At 28.7% G+C, this 21,277-nt stretch overlaps 1 protein-coding gene across 1 annotated transcript; it reads right to left on the bottom strand.

The window, feature by feature from the left end:
- Positions 1–80: 80 nt before the first annotated feature.
- LOC101208875 (heparan-alpha-glucosaminide N-acetyltransferase) lies at positions 81–6,111 on the bottom strand. Its single transcript, XM_004141105.3, has 13 exons — positions 5,421–6,111; positions 3,482–3,619; positions 3,075–3,156; positions 2,790–2,866; positions 2,549–2,655; positions 1,868–1,991; positions 1,639–1,755; positions 1,462–1,553; positions 1,273–1,339; positions 1,099–1,177; positions 922–1,013; positions 680–823; positions 81–573 (listed from the first exon to the last, which is right to left on the bottom strand). The coding sequence occupies exons 1-13, from the start codon at positions 5,757–5,759 to the stop codon at positions 547–549; spliced, it is 1,485 nt and encodes a 494-aa protein (XP_004141153.1). The 5' UTR covers positions 5,760–6,111; the 3' UTR covers positions 81–546.
- Between the last annotated feature and the right edge of the window lie 15,166 nt (positions 6,112–21,277).

Below are 21,277 nucleotides of genomic sequence, written 5' to 3'. Positions count from 1 at the left end.
AAAAGCCTCAACATCATTCTATCTACAACAGCTTTTGTCAACAATAGCAAGAAAGCAACTGAAACTAATTATAAAATATATTTGCATAGAAAAGTAGATAATCCATTCATTCAATCAATCAAATGATATCATATAACTTTCCTTCATAAAGTATAGGAAAGATTTTAAGGTCGTCATCAATAAGATTTTAAGGTCATCATCATCATCATCATCATCCAAAACTAACACGCAGTAGGAGTTCTGCTTTTGTGTGGAATTATATTGGGCGGGCTTAAAAACATGGTATACAATGAGTGGAGTGATGTGTAGAGGCAGAGCACCAAAATAATAATATATAACTTCAATTTCATTCCTTCTAAATATTTTACACAAAACTAAACTAAACTAATTTTCTCTATTAGATACGAGCCGAGCGAGTGCTTGATTGACCACATGAAGCGACCATATACCTCTCCATTTTATTGCTCCTTCCTCTTTTAATAGAAAATACCAATCGACATCACGAGCTATGTGGTCTATTCTATATATTCCAAAGGATAGACCCCTTCACGATGGAACCCCAATTAGCCTCAGCTGCCAATTGCATAACATAACTCAGAATTCAATCACTATAATAATTGGGAAATAGACTTCATAATTGGAAAATAGACTGTCATTTCATTTAGGGAAGTAAACTTACAATGTTGTTCTGAGGCTGACCCAAATAGAAGCCTTGGAGAATCACAGGCAGAACGTTGCAGGCGGCAAGAACGTATATCACCAATGCGTGCTTTCCCATCCACTCCATCACCACATTCATGCGTCTCCAACTGTACACATCAACCTTCACACAACCATACACAACCAATCGTTAACCGTGTTGTCAGTTTTAGTTACCAAATGAATTGTTAGTGAAGATCAAACAATGAAGTTGCTTAATACCATCAAGTATATCCCGGTAAAGAGAAGTCCAGCTGCACCAGCAGTGACACTCATGTAACTAACTGTATAAAGAACCTTATTTATATGCATCCCTGCAAAAGAGTTTAAGTCACTATTTTGGTATAGTCCCCTTCATTATCTCTATCAAAATCATCATTTTGAACGAATCTCACTCACCTAAGAAGTCCAGGCCAATGGCCAATACAATTAGACAAGAAGAAGGTATAATCCAATGAAGCATTCGGTCTCGGTGATCCTGCAAGTAGAGATAAGTAAGACAATGTTTTTTCCTATATAGAACAGACACAAATCCATGTAAAAGTACAATGTTAGCTGGAGTGTCTCACTCACTTTGAAATGTACAATGATATGTCCATAATGTAAGCCAACCAAGCAGGTAACAACAGCCATCACTGTACTGCAAAATGCAACGAACGATAAGAAAGAATAACACACACTGAAAACTGCAATAAATTTTGTGTAATAACACAACTTGTCATTATGATTTTCTATGGATAGAATCAGAAGAAACATGGATACCTCAAAAGTCCTTCGGGATCAAACGGAGCTTGGCACCAAGAAGGAGCATCAGGAGGCAATGGGCCATAGTCTGGTGCATTAATGCTACATTGCTGAGAACAGACAAAAAAAGATACATGAATTATGAGGATAAGCACACCCTTCAGTGGTAAATAAAAAATAGTCTCAAATATTTACCTCAGTCCGCGCATAAATAGGTCTTTTATACAGATGTTGGATACCAAATATCTTACGATCTATCATTCCCACAGCATTGCAGGCAGGTCCAGTGTCACCACGTGTGCCACATTTCACCTGAAATTAGGGGATTAAGTGAGACAGCCATTCAACTAACCAATTATAACTATATGGTATTCTCAACCCCTGAATGAAAATAATATAAATTATAAAGATTCAATATGCTCACCGAAAATATCTTTGGAGAAGCCACATCGGATGTAGTTAGACTTGGAACTTGGTACTCCCAATCAGGAACATACAATCCATATGACAGGGCAAGATATAACATTGTGAGGACAACAGCAGCAACTCTGTTAAGAAGAAGTTGGAAATATTAAAAATAAATATAAGGCGAACAAAAAAATTAGTAATCTTACGTTTGAATACTTCATTCTTGTCAAATGAACATTTTTATAAACATACGATTCTATCCCCATATTTCAACAAGTAACAAGTGTTTCAATAAAATATCAATATCTATAATAAAAACAAAAGATTCAAAAAAATAAATTAAATTAGGAAAAATACATTTTATGGTTGGCAAACGAGTGAACATGTCAACGGTTTGTACTGTAATTACATTAGGATCGTTTTGTTGCTTACTTTTTATGTTCTATGAAGTTTTCTACAATATAATGGAAATAGATTCATCACTCATGTTGATGTCAAGCCCATAAAATCATGAAAATGTCGACGCAAATATCAACATGTTAACGGAAGTTTTTAATACTATGTAAGACATTGGAGTGATTTGAAAGAAACCCAATATTCTTCTAACCTAATTTTCGCCTCTGTTAAATGCAATTAAAAAATGAATATTAAAAGATCAGATTGAAGAGACAAAGTTAGAGAAGAAAAAGAATCTTACAGCTGTAATTGATACTTTCTCCGCAGTGCAGTTTCTGAATTCACATAATCACTGCCCTTTAGCCATATCTCACACAGGGCTGCCAGGAAATATGCAATTGCTATTCTCTGTAGAGAAGGGAAGAAAAAGAGAAAAGAATGAACCGTCAAATCAAATAATTTTTTTTAAAAAAAAGTAACGAGAAATAGTAAAAATTGAAGAAAAAAATGGTCCATCATCAACGTGAAGAAAAAAATGTTACCTGTAAGATTCCCATCCATCTAATTTGCTGGATATCCACTCCATAAGTTAAATTGTTTACACCGTGGAGAAAACCACCTGAACAGATAAGTTTACTATTTCAGCATATACCTCGCAAAATAATGTACACTCTCTCAAATAGTTAAAACAATTTCTTATTCAATGAAATTTAGAAAGTTTACTAGTTTTGATCAATACCCTGCCAAACGAGAGAACACATCTAACTTCAGACGTGGAAAAAAACATGAATAACAGTTGAATAAATATTATGTTTCTTGTGGATTACCTTGAAGAAAGAGGCCTAAGAACAAAAGCTTCAACGTCCGTAACACAGCCTTCTGAGTTGCAATGCCTCTGCTTGGAATTTTCTGGGTAAGGTAAATAAAATCAAACTTCTTTACGTGGGAAAAATGGAACAACAATAACAATTTTCCTAATTTGAGGGCGAAAAGTAGTTGAAAAGAATGAACATAGCAGGTGGATTGCCTCCAAAACTCCAAAGATTCTCACATTTGATTCCCAGAATTATCAAGCACAGTAAAGGAATGACTGACATGCCAAGGCCCAATTATAAAGTAAAAACAACCTAATTCAAATTTAAAAAATAATATAATTTTTATTAACATAAAGACATTTGTGCTGGGTGATTTTCAAATTGCTTGCAAGTTAAAAAGGCAATGAATAAAGAACTACCTTGTAAGCAAGGGCAAGCGAAACTCCAACTATGAATAGGAAAAATGGCATTACAAGATCAGCCAGAGTTAAACCATCCCATGGCGAATGATTTATTGCAGGCATAACCCCACCAGCATAGTCCACCACTATCATTAGCTGCAAACAAATAAGAGGATAAAATGAAGCAATTAATTTCCTTTTTATTGGACTTGGTTGAGTCCTTCCATGTCTACAATTAATATATTAAATTAAGTTTACATAATAACAATCATTCGTAGAACATTTCTTCTTTTAAGTCATCGCATTATTTTTCAAGATGCAAATCAGAAGCTTCAAATTATCGTCAGCACTAGAAAAAAATTAAGACTTGTAAGTTCACTGATCGCGTAATATAAACCACAACAAGGATCCATTACTTTTGTTTCCTTTCCCACTGAATATTTTCATACCTCATTCAACAGATATAATTAAAAACAAAGTCAACTTGTTGAGCTTAGGTTAATCAATGTGTTTATCACAATCTATAATTAGAAGCTAAGCTAATAACTACTAACAATTAATATGTTTCTTAACAAACAAACGTCATTTGCTACGTCAAACTCCAAATCTCTCTTCTTCTATTTTTTATTATTCACAAGACTCAAATTTCATTCTTTCAAAAAAGAATCTCAAAATTGAAATTATGTCTAGAAAACTAGAATCGCATACTTCCTAACCATTTCCTTCCACCAAAAACTGTATGAAGCACCCCCATAATTGGGTATCTCCAAGCACGTCAATCCTTAACGCAACTTCGGGGCATAACCTAACAGATAAAAAGAAAGCTTGCCAAATCGGAAACCCACAATTGTTAAAGCAACTAAAAGCACCGGAAAGATTTTGCTCAACAGCTACACCTAAATTAGACACCGGTGAAAGATCACATCAAAAGAACGGGTCAAAAAGATGGGAAATGGGTCTTTAACGTGTCCATCAACCAGTTGTTCATAAAAGAGTAAAGTTGCCGCAAGGCAGTGTTTTGTTCATGGTTTCTTCAGGGCAAAGCCAGACAGAAATCGAATGAAAAAGAAAAATTTTTAAGTGTTTTTCTTCTTCCTCTTCTCCTTCTTCAAACACCTCCTACACCAATCGCCATTAAAACTATGGAGCTTGCTTGCTGTGCCATCATGCACAGCTTGAATCATGCATGTCCTACAAAAATAATAAGTCTCCTTCATTGCACGCGGTTTTGTTTAATATTATCTTTAAACCCAATTAGTGGCCCCCCTGCTTCTGCACTACCAAACTTTGTATGCTTCACCGATCAACACTCTTTGTTTATTCAAAAGGGGGTGACAAATAAATGGTTGACAGATTATAGAACATGATATATTTTATTTGAAAACAATTTGAAATAATGGTTAGGAACTTCTTTATTCTCCTTTCAATTTCCTAATCTAAAAATTCGTAAAATTGTTCAAAATTAGGTTTCATCTCTTCCCCAAAAATCTCCAAAAATGACGGAACTCATATCATCATTCGAGGATCAAAATAAGGATTAATACTGGCATGGGTAGTTTCTAAAAACCGAAACCCTCTCCATTAAAGACTTGAATTTAAAAAGTCAAAATAGATATTATTTCTTCCAATCTCCACCGACGGCCGGTAAAATTCAGCAAGTCAAAATCCTGATTTTTTTTATAAAACCCTTACAAAAAAAAAAAAAAAAATAGTAAAACAAGTCCACAATAAGACCAATGTTCTTTCATCCAACCCATGCGATTACGAGAAATCTCAATCGATGATAACATAAACAAAAAATAAAAATCATTCCATTCAATTAAAAAAAAAAACACCAACATGGAGTAGAAAAGAATTAACAAAAAAAAAAAAAATCAAAACAAAGAAGTAAAAGGAAAGCAATCGTGGGTAAGAAAAAAGAAAAAGAAAAAGAAAAAGAAAAACAGAAAATGCTTACCGCAACAGTGATACCGCGAAACACATCAAGCGAAACAAGACGATGGCATTGGTCGGAAGATCGGAGAATAGGTCTAACAGAAGATGAAAATTGGGGTTCATCGATTTTAGAAGAAACAGGAGTGGTTAAGGGATTGGCATTGTGAATAGGAAGAGGAGATCTGGAATGTGAACCACGAAGAGCCATCTCAACATCTTCATCACTCTGATTACAGTGCTTAGAAACAGAGACAAGAGTAACGGAATCTGGATTTATGAGAATAGCAGTCTCATTAACGAGATCACAGTCATCTGCTCCTTTAATAGGCTCATAATTACCCATATCTTTACGGATTGCCATTACAACAAGAACAACAACACCATATACCAAAAGAAAAAAAAGAAAAAAAAAAACTAAGTGGGAAGTTTGAAGAAGAAGAAAAAGAAGAAAAAAATGATGATGATGATGAAGAACAGAGAGATCGAAAAAAGAGATTGAAGTTAAGGAAAAGGGAAAGAAGAAGAAGAAGAAGAAGAAGAAGGGTTAAGCGTTAAGGGAAAAATGGATTATTGGTTCCCAAAATTATGGCCTAAATACTTTGCTTTCTTCCTTCTTCTGCTATCCCTTTTCTCTTTCTCACAATCACTCCCATTGGCCCCTCTGCTTCATAGTTGCTTATTTATAGTTCCAACCAACCAACCCAGAAAAGAGAAAGGAAGATTAAATATCTTAATCTTTTTTTTTTTTAGCTTTTTAAATCTTTAAATTGAATTCAATTTAATTATTACGGGATTATATATTATTATTATTATTAATTAGTGGTTAAAAAAGAAAAGATAATGGAGGTAAATTAATAAGAAGAAGAAGAAGAAGAAGAAGAAAAAAGGTTATGAAATTTAAGGAGGTGCTGGTGTTGGGTTTCCGACGGAGATTCTGTTTTCATTTTAGGAGTATAGGAATAGGAATAATAAATGAGGAAGGGTAAAGGTAAAATGAAAACTGATGAAAGAGATTAATTAATCAATCAATTAATTAATTATGATTATGTTAGGGGCGTGAGAATCACGTGAGAAGTTAAAAAGGGTGGAAATGGGCTTGGGCTGAGGGGCCAAATTCCGTAACCCACCCCTTTCAATCAGCCGTTTATTTCTATTGCTTGAAAGAAAAAGAAAAGTGTCGAGTCATCAAAATGAATTTGAGAGGAAATGTTTATATCCACGTGGGTGTTTATGATTGGTTAGTGGTTCTCTTGGCTTATCTGCCACTGGCGGTGGATACGGCGCCTTCTTCCTCCTTCCACTCCCCCTTTATCTCTTTCTTCTTTTTTTTATTTTATTTAAATCTTTGATTATTTTGATTATTAATTGAAAACCATTTATACAACACATCTCCTTTCCATTGATTCAACTTCATGTTTTTGAGGTGTACGGCTTGAGTTGGATCATTTTCTTTTACATCAACTTTCAAATTCCCTATTTCCATTCATTAAATATGTTTCTAACCCTATTCTTCTTCTTTTTAAATAATAACCAAACTTAATCAACTTAATGTTTACTTTATTAATAATTTTGATTAATTTGTTTAATTCATTGCTTTTCTGTTTCCTTGTAAGGCTAATTATAAATGGTCACTTTTAGGCTGTAGCTTTGCCTTTTATTTCATCAATCTGGATACAATATCTCTTATTTTATCATTCATTTGGTTTTAATTTCCTTTTTGCTCCATGATTTATATATATATTTCTTTTGCGTTTACCCTAACTTGGAAATAAAAACATTCCAAACCCAATATTCAATCTAATCCCATCAAAATAGAAAATTTTAATAAAATCCAATCCAATCATTTATTCCTTTTAAATTATTTGAAATTTCATATGGGTAGAAAACTTTCTTAAAAAGGCTACTACAAAAGGGATAATTTAAATTTTATTTATACAAAACTTTGGGTTAATTATTTATGGAATTTTAGAAATGTTTCCTAAAAAATGGTTGTGCTTTGCTTGATTGGAATTTTGAAAAGTCCTTTTTAATTAAATAAAAATCAATATTTTTTTCTAAATGATAAAATAAGTTTGAGAAAGTGTAGAAATATATTTCAGAAAAATACTACAACGTCCATTTAATTAATTTTCTTAAAAAGTGCTCCACTTGACAACTTTTCCTCACTTAATTGAAAAAAAAAAAAAAAAAATCTAATAGGGAATCTTACACAATTCACATAACCTAACATGTGCCATCTTCATGATATTCTTTATTTATGTACACAATTATTGATTTAGTACAATATACACCAAACATGTATATCAATGCTATATCTTTTTGGGTTGTTTAGTAAATAAAAATGGAGTAAACCAACAGAAGAATAAATATTTGAATTATTGTATACAAAAAAAATAAAATTTCCTCTATTCTCTCCATTTTTGTTTCAATACAAACATTTAGATTCTTAATTAATGTTCTTTAATGAAATTAATGATAGATTTTTTTTAAACTACTGTTTTTTAGTTTTAAAAATTTGAAAAAGAAGTGATAAAAGACAATATAGGAAAAATAATAGTGTTTATAAATGTTCACAAATTAAAACGAAAACAAAAAGTTACATAAAGGAGCCTTGGATTTTTGTCTTTAGTTTTGGATTTTTAGTTTTTTTTAAAGAGTAGATATGTTTCCGTAGTCAATTAATTTTTTTCTTCTTTTTAGTTTTAAAAGTGCTTTAAAAATGGAAAATGAATCAAAAATAAAAAATAAAAAAGTTTTGTAGTCAATATATTAAATGATGAGACCAAAATAACGTATGAGTTATACATCTTCATGTACGAAAATAACTTAGATAGTCGTTTTATTGAGTCTACCAATTTGATAAGATAGACTTACCAAATAGTAGCTAGAAAGATAACTTTGATAAGATGAATTTAATCCTTCAAATGTATAAGGAAAGTAATCATTTTATTTTATTTTTTTAACTTCTTGTTCTTAAAAGTTAACCGTGTAAGTTATACGCTTTCACTTCCAAATTTAAATGTTGGCTTGGCTTGGCTTGTCTAAAATAAACAAAATGAAAAATCATTCAACCAATATTTATTTTAGAACATCAAACAAAGTTTAGCCCGTTCAAAAAATTTGGAAGAAAAATAAACATAAATTTTAAAAACTAAAAACAACCCCAAAACTAATTTTAGACTCATTATATTAGTATCATATCCTCAATAAGAACGAATTTCTTTTAGGTAATTTAAGAATTAGACTCACATGAATACATATAATACACACGACAGTGATATACATTTGTTATACTACTGACAATATACACTTGATATATTTAATATACTAAAAAATACCATATCTTAGAAATGAAAAAAAGTGTGCATCACCCTAAATGTCGTATTATTAATTTGGGACGGATGACAATTATTTTTATAATTTGGATGGTGTTGAAAAAAAGGGTTGGAAGTTGGATTGGTAAAGCATGTAGATGGCTGCATGCCCTACAAAATTGGAGAAATAGAAAAAAGAAAAATAAAAAGGTAAGGGTAAGGGTAAGAAACATAAGATAATATAAAAGAGAAGAAATGATAATTGTTAGGCAGATTTGGGTGAACAATTATGGCATTTAGTTAATTGGTATCATATCTTAGGAAGTTCTAGAAATATAATGACACATAACTCACAACTCATCATCGCTTATTTTTCCCCATCTCTCTCTCTCAATCCTTATAGTTGGATGTAATTATCACAAATATACACTTTTGCTTTTCTATTTTATATCAAACACTGTGTATTACAAAAAAAAGTTACTATACAAAGTTCTTTAAATTTTTGTTTTTTTTTTTTTTTTTGAAAAATATAAGTCAAAAACAAAAAAGAGAAAAAAAGTTAGGGTTATAGATCCAATGAGATCTAAGCTATAATAATGTTTACACTCTTTTAGAAATAACTTATTAGAAGAAAATTGTAATAATTACATTCATTTCTATTCCAAATTAAGTTTATATTAGAGTATATGTGTAATTTTAAATACCATTATGGAGATAAAAAAGAATGTCTATATTGAAAGAGAAAATATAATTTCTCAAAAAAAAACTATAAAATTTGTTATTTTTTTCAAAAAATACAACAAAATGTCAAAATATTTACAGACACACAATAAAAAATACCACAAATACTTTGTCAACCTAATATATTTGATAAACCATTTTTTTTCAAATCTACGTTTATATTTAGCACAAAGATTTGACAAAATTTTTAAAGATTCTTGTACTCGTTTAGATTTAAAAATATGAAAAGAAAGGCAAATATGAAATACTTTTAAAAAATAGTCGGTTTATGCCATTTTTTATTTTATTATAGGTAGTAGTATTTTGACCGACTGGCTTTTTTTTCATTTTGTCAAGTAGACAGTAAATATTTTGATTATTTTTGTTATATTTATGAAAAAAAATCTAAATCTTTATTGATATATGTTTTATTTAAATTATAATTTTTAGTGCTTAAATTATGAAGTTGCGATTATTTTGCCCTGAAATCTTTATAAATTTTTAAAAAAAACTATAATTAATTGAGATATTAGATATAAATTTTAATTTTTATGTGAAATAATAAAGATTTTAGATTAGATTTTATATGTTAATTGAGATATTAGATATAAAAGTAAGGAAAACTATTTTTTCTAGTCTGCTTTGCTGAAGTTTTAAAATATACCATTTTTGTCGTTGATAGTTTATAAAAATATTAAATCTACCTTTTTTAGTTCTAAGTTTTTTAATAAGTAGATTAGTATGGTCTATTTTTTTTTTCAACTTTTAAAAATAATTATATGATATTTAAAATTAAAAAATAGTTTTAGAGAGTATATTATTATTAAAAGTTATTTTCTCATTTAAAATATCAAATAATTATTTAAAATAAAAATATAAAATTATTTAAGTGAGCTTTTGAACTTTTTTTAAATTCGAATTAAAAATGTACCTTTTAAAACTCGAAAACCAAAAATATTTATTTTTAACATTTAGAGACGCATATATTTCTCAAAACCTACGTACTAAAAAGGTAATATTTTTTCTAAATTTAAACTATAATTAAAAGTTAAAATCAAATTTAAAAAATATCAAAATTAGAAACTAAAATCTTTATCTATTAATCATTTAATCTCCTTTCATGTTTGAAAATTAAACAGGGTTATTTTCTATTAACTTTTATTGTATTTTATTTCTACTTTCTTAATAAATAATTTGACTTATTTTTCTAAAACACCCTTATATTTATAGTCTTAATTTTAAACAAGTATAAAAAAAGACATAATCGTATAAATCTAAAAGCTAGAAACAATATACATGGAAACTTCAAAATCCAATGCCAAAATCTCTAACATAATCTACCATTCAAGAAGATCGAAAGGGCAAATTAATGTTGTTCTACGTGAACTCCAACCCTTCGTATAAACCAAATCGTTATTTAAATAAAAAAATTCACAAATTAAGGGACACATTTTCTTCCTTGCCTCCCCATCTTTTAAACTAAACCATTATTTAAAAGAAAAAAAGAAAACTTTTCAAGAACTTAAGGAGAAAAATTCACATTATTATTCATTGTGTAAGCATTGCAAGATTCATGCCTTTTCCCTTTTCTTCCCATCAACTGCTCCATATATTTAGCAGCCTAAGAGGACATTAACATTCAATTTTTGATTGCACATTTTCCATTTTGCCCTTTGTGGCTAATCAAAACCCTTCATTAAGTTGTTATTAATTATGCTTTTTAACCTTAATTATTATTAGTTTATGATATCTCTAGACCAAACCCCACTAAACTCTCATCACAAAATTACAAACCCACCCACCTATCTCATTACCCCATTTTGATTCCAATTTCTCTCCATGCACTTCTACTTATTTTAATTCCCCCTCACATGCCAATTCTTCTTTTTAATCCATTTTTATTATTTTATTTGAATCCATGTGCTATATGATGAATAAATCCATCAACCTTAATGTGTCTACATCATCTCTTCTTTGTATCTTAATTTAATCATCTACTATACCATGTCATACATTAAAATAAGCTAGAAGTGTAAATTATTAAGTTGTACGGCTTCACTTGGCTTTTCAACTATGTTTTTATTGCACTCATATTTGATTATGAAGAGTCATTTCAATTTTGAACTCTTTATAAATTATTTTTAAATAGCTTGGAACCCGTTCTTGCAAATATGTTTATTTTGGGCTTACATTTTTTTTAAAAAAAATTACACATTGTTCTTTGTGGAATGGTTGTGACTTTTCGAGCATATGTTTGTTTGAAAGATAGTAAAGATGACGTTTGAGAGATAGTAAACGTGACTTTTCAGTTTATAAATTTAAAACTAACTATGGTTGATGTTGGAAGACACGAATCCATTGGTGCAATAGATGTCACTTGGATGCAACTATTCGAAGTTAAGGTTTTTACGCACATTGAATCGGTGCATTGATTCTTCCAATATATGTATAACATGAAGTTATATTCTTAAAAAATAATTTTACAGAAAATATATTTTTAAAAAAGTAGCAGATTTACTCGACTATACGGTAAATATAATAATATATATCATATTGAACTTTTTTTTCATGTATATAGGTTGAAAATCACTGTTTAAAAAATAATTAAAAGTAGGAGATTTCATGCATTGTGTTAAGTAAAAATCAGTGTTCAAAAAAGTAATTTTATTTACATTAAACTCAATTCTTTCTTGACGTTTTCACTTTTTGTACTTTCTTTGTTGAATAGGTTGTACACAACTCGAGGTCATACACCAAATATTTTTCTTTAAAAAAATCCAAATTTTGGAACTTTTAAAATGCCTAAAATTTGTGACGAAAGCTGGTAAAAAAAAAGGGAAAAAAGGTGTTAGAATGGATGGAAGAGTAAAAGAAGAAAATATGTTAAAATAATTGGTAGTTGAGGAATTTATGAATTTAACTATTCCACTGTACGGACGATGATACCGAAAGAAAGAAAGTTCTAAATTATTTAATTAAATTAGTGTGAACTTATTTATATTTATATATTTTGAAATAGTCTTATTGGATAAACTACTTTTTCGTAATCTACAAATAAGAAGAAGAAAAGGGAAGGAGAAAGAGTCAAACTTGTTTGAAATAACACCTAATTGCACCATCATCCTATATTATTAAAGCTCCAACGTACCATATGCTTTTTCGTTACTAATTTCAAACTCTTAGACTTTTAGGGATGACTCCCAATTTGAATATTATTAGTATGCTTTTATGAGATGCTCCAATTTATACACCTTTGCCTTTGTGTAAAACTATCATGACACCGACAACTACATAATTACCATATTCTTTTCTCATATTATTCATATATTTTAGCTTTTTGGGTCAAAATTGATTGTTAGTTGACTAGCGAATAAGTGATACGATAATGACATTGTCTAGAACTTGAAACGAAAAAGAATATATGGTTCAAATGAAGAATATATAAGATTTGTAGCCTCGCTATTTTCTTTGTTTTTTATTTGATCTCTTGTAACAACGCTAGCCTTTTTCTAAGGACTTTTAAATGAGATCATTACTTCATGCATAAATGTGCATATGAAAAGAATTATGAGAAATTGACAAAAATGAACCCTTTATTTGACAAAAATGACAAAAATAGCCTCTTCTTTTTTCTTCTTAAAGAGTTGTTTTTAAACTCTTCTACAAGTGAAAAGTCACAAATGTCCTCCATTGGGTCCCACCCTAAACTCATCTTTCATTTTTCTTTTTTTACATAATTTATTTCTTTCAAAATTGAATAAGAATATATAAAATATAAAATTCTACGTTTTCTTTTGGTACAATTTTTTGTACAAAGAGAGAAAAATTTTGTAACTTTTTTTAAAATAAATTATTTCAGATGCTTTTATTTGTTTTTTAACCATATATATATATATATATATAAAAGTTATCTAACTCCTCGAACAAAATAATTAAAAGAAAATATTGATTACACTATATATAAATAATAGGAAAGGAAGGTTAAACAAAAATAAACAAAGTTAAAAAGAAAAAATAAACGGAAAACTTCCATCGAGAATTTGGCCGTAAATCATGATTTCTAGCAAACGTTTTTTATCCCTACTTTTATATATATATATATATATATATAAAATAACATTTTAGTTCTTTCCATTAATGAAACTAAAGAAAGAAAAAAAATTATTTTCTTTTAAAAGATTTTAAAAATTATTTTCTTTTAAAAGATCTTATTAGTTTTTTCTTTTTAATTCTTATCAATATTTCTCACTATGATAAAAATTCTTATATACCGAAAATGTGGACGAAAAAGGAAGTTTTGGAATTCTTTATTCAATTTTAATGGAAATAGTTTTTCTTGCAAAAAAAAAAAATGTTTAATTTATGGTGGAAATGGTTGATGAAAGTGAAACATTGAAAAAAGATCCATGAAATTTTGAGTAGCGTAAGAATATAAATGTACTTTGCATCCATGTTTTTTACGTTAATAATATGTTTTTAATCAATCCCCATGATAATAATAAAAAAAAAAACCCACAGTTTCTAAATCAAGAAAAAATGGTAAAATTAAATTTCGAAACCTAAAAATTAGATTTACTCAATTTCCACCAACCCTATATAACATTTTTCCCCCAAACATACAAAATCAATTAAATCGATATACTCTCTCTTACATGTATTAACTAAGGAAAAGTATCAACATCTAAACCTATTTAAATCATATATATATTGATGAATTTTTTCTTAAAATTTGACAATTTTTTCGTTACTATCCATAAGTGTTAAACGTCTCGTTTAATAATTATTTTAATTTTTATTATAATACACATCGGAACCACGATTGAATAACCTAAACTAAAGATAGAGATATATATGACAATATATATATATTAATAGAGTCAAAATCACCCAAATAATTGGGTATTGAAGGAATTTGTGATTTTATAGATTTGTATCCCACTGTACGGAAGATGTTTAGAAAAGGAAGCAATCAATTATTATTTATAATGTTAAGCTAAAAATTAGTATTTATGAGTTTGACATGGTCAATCCTTGGTCAAATCAACTTCTTTTGGTGCTCTCAAATTAAACATCAAAATAGAATATGAAGGAAGGAATAGTCAAACTTCTTTGAAAGATTACTCTAATGTGCCCATCATATTAAAGTTACAAATGGAACCATATGCTTTTTATTCTATTTCAAACCCTATACTTTTACAACACCTCAATCTGAATATTAATACACATTTAATTTGTTTGATGCTTTTGAAATATGTTCCAATTTCGGATTCTCTATGTTGTGAACCATTAGTGAACACATAAGAGTGGAATAGTGCATGCACTCATTAAAATTATTATCTTAATTCAACCACACAAAACACACTTAACAAGTCAATATTATTTCGTTTGTTAATTAGCATTTAAAAAAAAACATGCTTAAGTGCTTGAAATTCTTAGATTCGGTTTCTAGCTTTGACTATGGTACCAATTTTGAAGTTTAGAAATATAGGAAGTACAAAATGGCCTACTACACATGTAATCTACAAGAGATAGGTACTCATGGGTAAAGAGTGTTGTTTGAAACAAATTAAGAAAATATGGCATGCATTATTTTTGTTCTTGTTACTGCATTGGCTAATTAATTAAGTGGTAAATTTTATTTTATCATTTTTGGATGTTTTTGGATGGATATCTACACACATTCCACTCTTTTATCATTTTTGGATGCTGAGGACTACAACAAAATATAATATATATATATATAAAAGTATAAAAAATATGAAAATTTAAATTTCTTCTGCTTTTCCAACTTTGTAGGAATGTATGTTTATTTCGAGATCCATCAAATGTCTCTATTTATAGATAAAACGAAAAGTATATGATGACTTTTGTGGAAACTAATAATGTGTAAGAATAAAGCACATGAACTTTATGAAAGAACGACACATGACAATGACGAAAAAAATTAAATACTTCTTTTTGAGATACTAAGTTTGTGCATCTATCGTACACCTAATCAACGTATTTATAAAAGAAAAATCTATTTTATCTATCTCATTATTAGTTTGAAGTTTAATTGAATATAAAAATTGTGAGTTGTTTTTTCATAATTTTATATTATATTGGTTATTCAATATAATTTTGTTTATTAATACTAAACTTAATGCAAAGATATGTATCAATCTATTTCAAACCAGAAATTTAGTAGTTAAAAGTGTTTAATAAAAAAAGTCCTAATAATTTACTAATTTTTAGAATAATAAATCTCTAACTAATATAATAAATATCATAATATTTAAAATTTAATAGTGGTGGTGAAACAAATTTGAGGAAGTACTTTTGAGTGGCCACCTATCCATCCCACAAAACCAATTTCCATTTCTACTTTCTTATCTTTTTTTTTTTTTTCTATTACTACTTTTTGTTTTCTGTCTTATTGTAGATAGTTGAACATGTTGGACATTTTTTTTTTCTTGTTAAAGTGATAAAAATATAATCTAAAATGATAATGGTGTTATACGATAACTTTAATTAGTTTATCAATATGTAGATTTTTTTGTTGTTGGCTGCAAAATTATGGATGTACGTCTAGATTTGCATAATCCTACTTTCGACTTATAATTACGTTATTTATACTTTTATATAATAAGGTTATTAGAATGCAAGTGTGTGGAATATATAATTTTTATTTTTTTTAAAAGATGAAATTCATTTATCAACCAATCACAATAGGTAGAATCAATAAACTTGTTAGTAAGAACAAAGAAGAGATATTCATTCCCTAAAAAACAAACCATATCAGATCTAAAAAGAAGAGGCATAGCCTAAAAAACAATTCCAAGCATGAGACGTTGCCAATTTGGCTAGCAAGTGTGCAGTCAAATTAGAGAACTTATGACATTTAGATAAAGTAACAACGTTCTATGAGCTTCAACTAGAAACAACACTTGACAAGGAAATGACTTAATTTCAAAGAGATTTAAAAGAGCTTGAATGACCACGGAATTTTTATTTTAACTAATTTGGATTCACTCAATCTCATTTGTCTTACAATTAGAAAATTTTTATACCGAGAGGACTCTTAGAATGAGAAATCGAGAGTGATAGAGCTCACAATTTCATAGCTCCACGTACCTAACTCCTACTCACCACCAAGTTCTTAGTCCAAAATTCTCACCAACATGAATTTGGTAGCTATCAACTTTTGATTAATTTTATTATGAACATGTGGATAGACAATCAAACGATTAATCTTATTTTTTTGATGCACGTTCAATCCTCATCTTCTTCCTTGATTTTGAGCATCAACCCTGTTGATTCCAACTTGTTTTTAATGAGTTCATGGTAAGGAGGGTGTTACATGCATTAACCTTGAAGAGCTATGAAGAATTTGCTTTCCAGCCAGTAAAGTTCCTAATAATTTATTGTTGACCAATACAAAGTATTTAATTTGGTACCATTATTCATATATACTTTTATTTGTGTTTTTGGTTAAATGCAAACAAATTAATTTGAATATAATGGGGTGAGGCATTAATTCAACGAACATCTACCAATGGGTCCAATAATACTGAATATTTGAAAATGAAACATGAAGAGATAATAATACAGGCTTTTGAAGAAATGCGAAGAGTGAAAGAAAGATTTTTACTTCCATAAAATGTTATTAAAGTAAGTTGTGTTTAATAAGCAATTGGCGAAGAAGTTGAATTCAAGAGTTATGATTCAATATAAATAAATAATAATATGAAAGTTATTAATGGATTTTGTGTAAGATATGTGAGGGTGGAAATGGGTGAATTTTCAAAATCTCACAACTTCAACCAACACTTGCGTGATCCCTTGAATGATATAGCATATGATATAGCACTTCAACTACTAAGATTAATGAATATTAATACTAAGATTAATGAACTTTAGAGAAAATGATATTGCATAGCTTGAATGATCACCGTGGTCCACTTGTCACACTCCTCACGAACCAATCTCAAAATATAAATTAACAATAATATTTAGAATTACAAAGAAAACATATTTCACTACGTTCTCTTCTACCCTTATCCTAATGAACTCCCAAACAAACTAACTTGATTATTAAGATCATCATTTCTTGTATATATATAATAACTAAGATTAAAAGTCATCACCCTTATTAATTACTAATTATTATATTATGTGATCAACATATATGTTTTTATTGGTTGTTTCAAGAAACCTAATTAATTATTATATGCATAATTAAGTATATACAATAATTAGGGAGAAGTTAAAGAGTAATGGATTAATTATTTATCCAGGTTGTCCAAGTGTGGTTAATTGTCTTGTCATTTTCTCTTGTGTGCTTATTGCAAAAGTGTTTATATTTTATTTATGGGAACCATTATATTATGCTCAGTAGGTTAATTGCACTTAGTTTAATTATATTAAAATGTTGTTGCAGTTAATACTAATCTGGGAAACTTGTCTTCACTATACCTAACGAGTCGGTCTCAACTCTCAAGTGCTTGAATAATATGGAAAGATATGTCTTTTGAGTACTTGCCATTCATTGATTTACAACTCAATTAGGTCTCTTTCCTCTAAGTTTAGTGATTTTATTATTCTTGATTATATTTAACCTCCTTGTTTATTTGTTGTGCATTTATCCTCCTGTCATTACTCAAAATTGATTTAACTTGTGGTAAACGTTTCATCTTGTTTGCTATTAAATAGTATAGACTAATAGCGATCGAATCAATAAAATATAAAATTCATTTAATTGAGAGTCTCTAAAATCTATTGCGTCACATAACTTTCTTCAATGATTGTATCCACCAAATTAGGTTTAGGAGTACTATATATAACTTATATTTAAATTAATACTACAAGTTAAGTTTAGATTATAAACTTGCCCTCGTGAACTTTTCATTAAATTATTCTTATATAAAAATTGAGTGTGTGGCTATATGTAGTAATTAAGGGAATTAGAATATCAATCCCTAAAGAAGAATCATAAAATTTGGCATTGTATACTTGAGGTATAAAGTCTTAAACCATATCTTCAAAATTTTAAATATTTAATATTTATCATGTAAATGTATCATCAACCAATTTTAAAATTTCTCCCATAATAAAGAATTGATATTACAAAAATAACATCATTTTGAAATTTAAAAAACATAATGATTGTATCTTTTCCATTCTATATTATTTAAAAGAACATAATAATTACAAAGATATAAAACCCTAATGAGACACATATTCTTTTCTTACAAACCTAAGAATGTGAAAAGGAATGTTGGGGGGAAAAGTAAGGAAGAATGTAATAATAATAATAAGAAGAAGAAGATGAGAAGAAGAGGTTGGTAAGAAGCCAAAGGGAAGGGCTATGGGAAAAGAAGAGAAGAGAAAAAGATGTGAGATTCTAATCTAATCATAAACCTCATTCAAAGGTTAAGATTTGAACACAAATTAAAATGGTATAAGAGAACACACAATAAATAAAGAAAGAAAGAATGTAATTCCCCCACAAAATGACTTCCACTAAATACTTTTTCCTCACGTTTTTCTCAACTCCTTTTCTATTTAATTTCAATTAATATCACACATGGAATTGTTATTTTCACACAAATACTATATATATATATATTCATATTCTTTTTATTCCTATTCCCTCTTCTTTTCTTTTTGTTTTTCCTCTTTTCAAATATGATTCTTCTTTTTCTTAGTTAAAAGCCAACAAGTTGTTTGAATACCGTGTAAATATAATACATATTTTTCTCGTTAAATTGTAAATTTGGTATTCGTATGATCTTGAAAACCGTATGCATCATGTACACACTCTCTAACAATCTTAGAGATGTTTTGAATTATTTTCTCTAATAAAATTGTTCTATTCCTTCTAATGCAACAAATACGTACATTTGCGTTGGTCGATTATTTTATTGTTTCACATTTTTATGTTTTATTTGTTGAATTCATACATTTATAACTATAATATGGAAAGTAACTTGAAATCCATCCCTTAAGCTCTCTAGTTTTCATGTACTCTTTTACACTCTAACTTTAATATAGAGTGTTTGTGACAAGCACTACCGACATGCAAGTTTTCTCTTTTGTAAGGTTGTCTTCTTCTCTTTTCAAACCAATTCACATCGGATAATTTCACTTAGAGTCGTATGCAAATGAGAATACTCAAAGGCCTTTTTATACAATACATAGTGGTAGAGGTACTGTACAAACTCTCTCACCCACAACCACTAGAGAGAATATGGTTGTTAAAAGAATGGCCAAACAAAAGTAACCATGATCAATAATTTACCCCAAATGGGTTAGGGCTCTAGTTAACATGCAGGATGTAATGACAGATGAGAATCACAAATATAAGTGTTACGAAAAGAAAAGGAATAACATTATGTGTGGTAAGGGTATTTAGAGAGACAAACGAGAGTCACAAATTGGAAAACTCTTGGAATCCAAATCAGCAAAGCATATAAAAAGTGAAAAGCAGAATTTATTGTTATTATTATTTGTTTTTTTTGAAAAGAAAGTACTGCAGAATTAGTAATGAACAGATGGGACAGAAATAAACAGTAGCACAACCGAAAGAAAAAAAGAAAAGGGATCAAATTGAAGCATTCATACATATAATAACAATCAAATACTATTCTAATATAACCCAATCAATCACTCTTAAACAATAATTAAGGTCCTTTACTCCTTTACTCCTTTCCCCCATTATCATTTTCTCACTTGCTTTCTCAAACAAACTAAAGGCCAAACTCATCAATTAAAATAAATGTATGGATTGTTGTTTTTGTCAGCCTATGAATCCTGAATTGATTCAATGCATGTATAAGAAAAAAAGTTGTAGATAACTAAAACGTATTTAAATTGATACCTAAAAAGGAATTAGAGTTATATATGTAAAAGAAAAGAAAAGAAAAGAAAAGAAAAGAGTATATGTTTGGGTTTAAAGTTTAGGGCGATGGAGTTAGGGAAGGCATAATGGCATAATGGCATCATGGCATCTGTGTAGGAAATGAATAATAATAATTTACGGCGCCGAACTTATAAATTATAATGTAAATTCGACATTCATCTTTATTTTCTTTACTTTTCCTTTTCCTTTTCCTTTTCCTTTTATTTGTTGACTAATTTATTGAGGGCTATAGTAATACTCTCATCATCTCCATCCTTTAATCACATGCACACATCCATCCAAATTACCAATTCAATTTATTTCCAACTTCTTTTTCTTTTTCTTTTTTGTTTTTTAACTAAAAGATACCCCACTTTGCAAATACCTTTAGAGAAAATTATTATAATGATCAATTTAAGTATCAAATTTCCAAAAGAAAAATATAATGATGACATTATCATTAACAGTTTGGTGATGTTTATACGTTTATCTCTCGTTCTTGTTTCTAAATAGATTATAACTTTTGAATTGGATTATCATTTTTTACGAGACTACTTGTTTTTTTATTTATTGTTTTTTCGACCTTTATCCTTATCTAATATATATATATAGTTTAGAAATTTTAATTTTTGTAAACTTGAAGCGACTAAAAAGCGGATGATATTGTTATTGTTTAAATTTATTATGACAATATAGTTGTTTTGAAGCTTATTATTCAAATATTGTAATTTTAGTTATTCCTACCTTTTTGAGCTAATCTTTTTAAGAATCGCTTGGATCCTAAAAATATTATTTTAAAATCAATATAAATTACACATTCATCATCTTGTCAAGGCACGAGAAATGTAAATAAGACGATGAATATAAACACAAATAATAAAAGACTCGGACCACTTGTCTTGACACCCTCTATCTTTCTTGATGTGTCGACACATTGGTTCACACACACATATATTACCAACCAAT

This window comes from Cucumis sativus, chromosome 3 (genome assembly GCF_000004075.3).
Source record: "Cucumis sativus cultivar 9930 chromosome 3, Cucumber_9930_V3, whole genome shotgun sequence".
Lineage (NCBI taxonomy): Eukaryota > Viridiplantae > Streptophyta > Magnoliopsida > Cucurbitales > Cucurbitaceae > Cucumis > Cucumis sativus.
The sequence above is the reverse complement of the archived record's forward strand: the minus strand, read 5'-3'. Positions and strand labels throughout refer to the sequence as shown.

Coding starts and splice junctions, on each gene's coding strand:
- LOC101208875 (XM_004141105.3), bottom strand. CDS start 5,759: ATGGCAATCCGTAAAGATATGGGTAATTATGAGCCTATTAAAGGAGCA. Junction 2,656..2,789: donor GATGGATGGGAATCTTACAG/GTAACATTTTTT, acceptor CCTTCTCTACAG/AGAATAGCAATTGCATATTT. Junction 1,554..1,638: donor CTATTTATGCGCGGACTGAG/GTAAATATTTGA, acceptor GTCTGTTCTCAG/CAATGTAGCATTAATGCACC.